The 1,293-nt window shown below is 47.3% G+C and overlaps 1 protein-coding gene across 1 annotated transcript; it reads left to right on the top strand.

The window, feature by feature from the left end:
• Positions 1 to 118: 118 nt before the first annotated feature.
• LOC102879464 (integrin alpha-X-like) lies at positions 119 to 1,230 on the top strand (the record flags this gene model as incomplete). The annotated part of the gene is made up of 5 exons (XM_025041880.1): positions 119 to 253; positions 364 to 471; positions 571 to 654; positions 860 to 973; positions 1,115 to 1,230. Coding segments are annotated over exons 1-5 (443 nt in total), but the record flags the coding sequence as incomplete, so codon positions are not given.
• Between the last annotated feature and the right edge of the window lie 63 nt (positions 1,231 to 1,293).

Genomic DNA, 1,293 nt, shown 5'->3' on the forward strand with positions numbered 1-1,293 from the left:
TGTGTGCCAATTTCTTTTTGGATATGGGTTTTCAATCCCCAGTAGAGGGGATTGCTGGATCATATGGTTAGATCAATTCTTAGTTTTTTGAGGAACGTCCATATTCTTTTCCATAGTGGCTGCACCAATTTGCCCATGTAACTTTAAAGCCACCCGAATCTCTTCTCTCTCCAGCCATGAAGGATCCACTAAGTACCTCAACTTCTCGACCTCAGAGGAGGAAGAAAGCAGCATGGTCCAACATAGATACCAGGCCAGTGATGGTGACTCGAGAACATGGGCTAGAGCAGTAGTCCAGGAGCCAGAAATTAGGGAGGCATGTGGAGTTTGTCATGATCTTTGCCCTTATTACCCTCTTTGCAGGTGAACAACCTGGGACAGAGAGGTCTTTCCATAAGCGTCAACTTCTTGGTGCCTGTGGAACTGAACCAGGTGACTGTTTGGAAAGAGATAGAAGTCTTCTCCCCCCAGGTACTCAGACTGTGTAATGTCCTTTACCTTGATTTCCTGTGTTCCTCATGAATCTTTGATGTCCACATTGAGATCCTTTCTCTCTCTGTCTTTTCCTAGAACCCATCTATTCAGTGCTCTTCAGAGAGAACAGTGCCCACAGAGTCCAGCTTCATGACCCACATTCAGAAGAATCCTGTGCTGGTGAGGAGGATTCTGGGCTGTCCCCCACTTTAAGTCACACCTCAGAGAAATTTAATTCAGGAATATGTGTTATATTTAGATGGATGTCTGTTGAACAGCCTTCTTAAATTCGGATGTGGCTGCTCCCCTTAAATCTGACAATTTAATACTGTCCTCTGCCTTCCAACCCATTTTCTCTGGACTGATGCTTCTTCTCGGTCCCTAGGACTGCTCCATTGCTGACTGCCTGAGGTTCCGCTGTGACATACCCTCCTTCGGCATCCAAGAGGAACTTGACTTCATCCTGAAGGGCAACCTCAGCTTTGGCTGGATCAGCCAGGTGCATAGGCCCAAAAGCAGAGTCCCTCCCCCAGACTCAGGTGGTACCTGATAAATCTGTGCCTATCCTCATGCTAGGACATTTATCTGACTCTGAGCCTTTCCCAGAGCTAGTTCCCAGCTCTCCTGCTCTCTTTTGTAGACATTGCAGAAGAACGTATTTATTGTGAGTGTGGCTGAAATCACGTTCAACAGATCTGTGTACTCTCAGCTTCCAGGACAGGAGGTGTTTTTGAGAGCCCAGGTAGTGACTGTGTGGTAGGCAGTGACCGGGCTCATTGGAGAACTTCTGATGCTAAATCTGTGATACTGGGTGGGGGG

The sequence above is a fragment of the Pteropus alecto genome, unplaced genomic scaffold, assembly GCF_000325575.1.
Source record: "Pteropus alecto unplaced genomic scaffold, ASM32557v1 C18472495, whole genome shotgun sequence".
In the NCBI taxonomy this organism is placed as follows: Eukaryota; Metazoa; Chordata; class Mammalia; order Chiroptera; family Pteropodidae; genus Pteropus; species Pteropus alecto.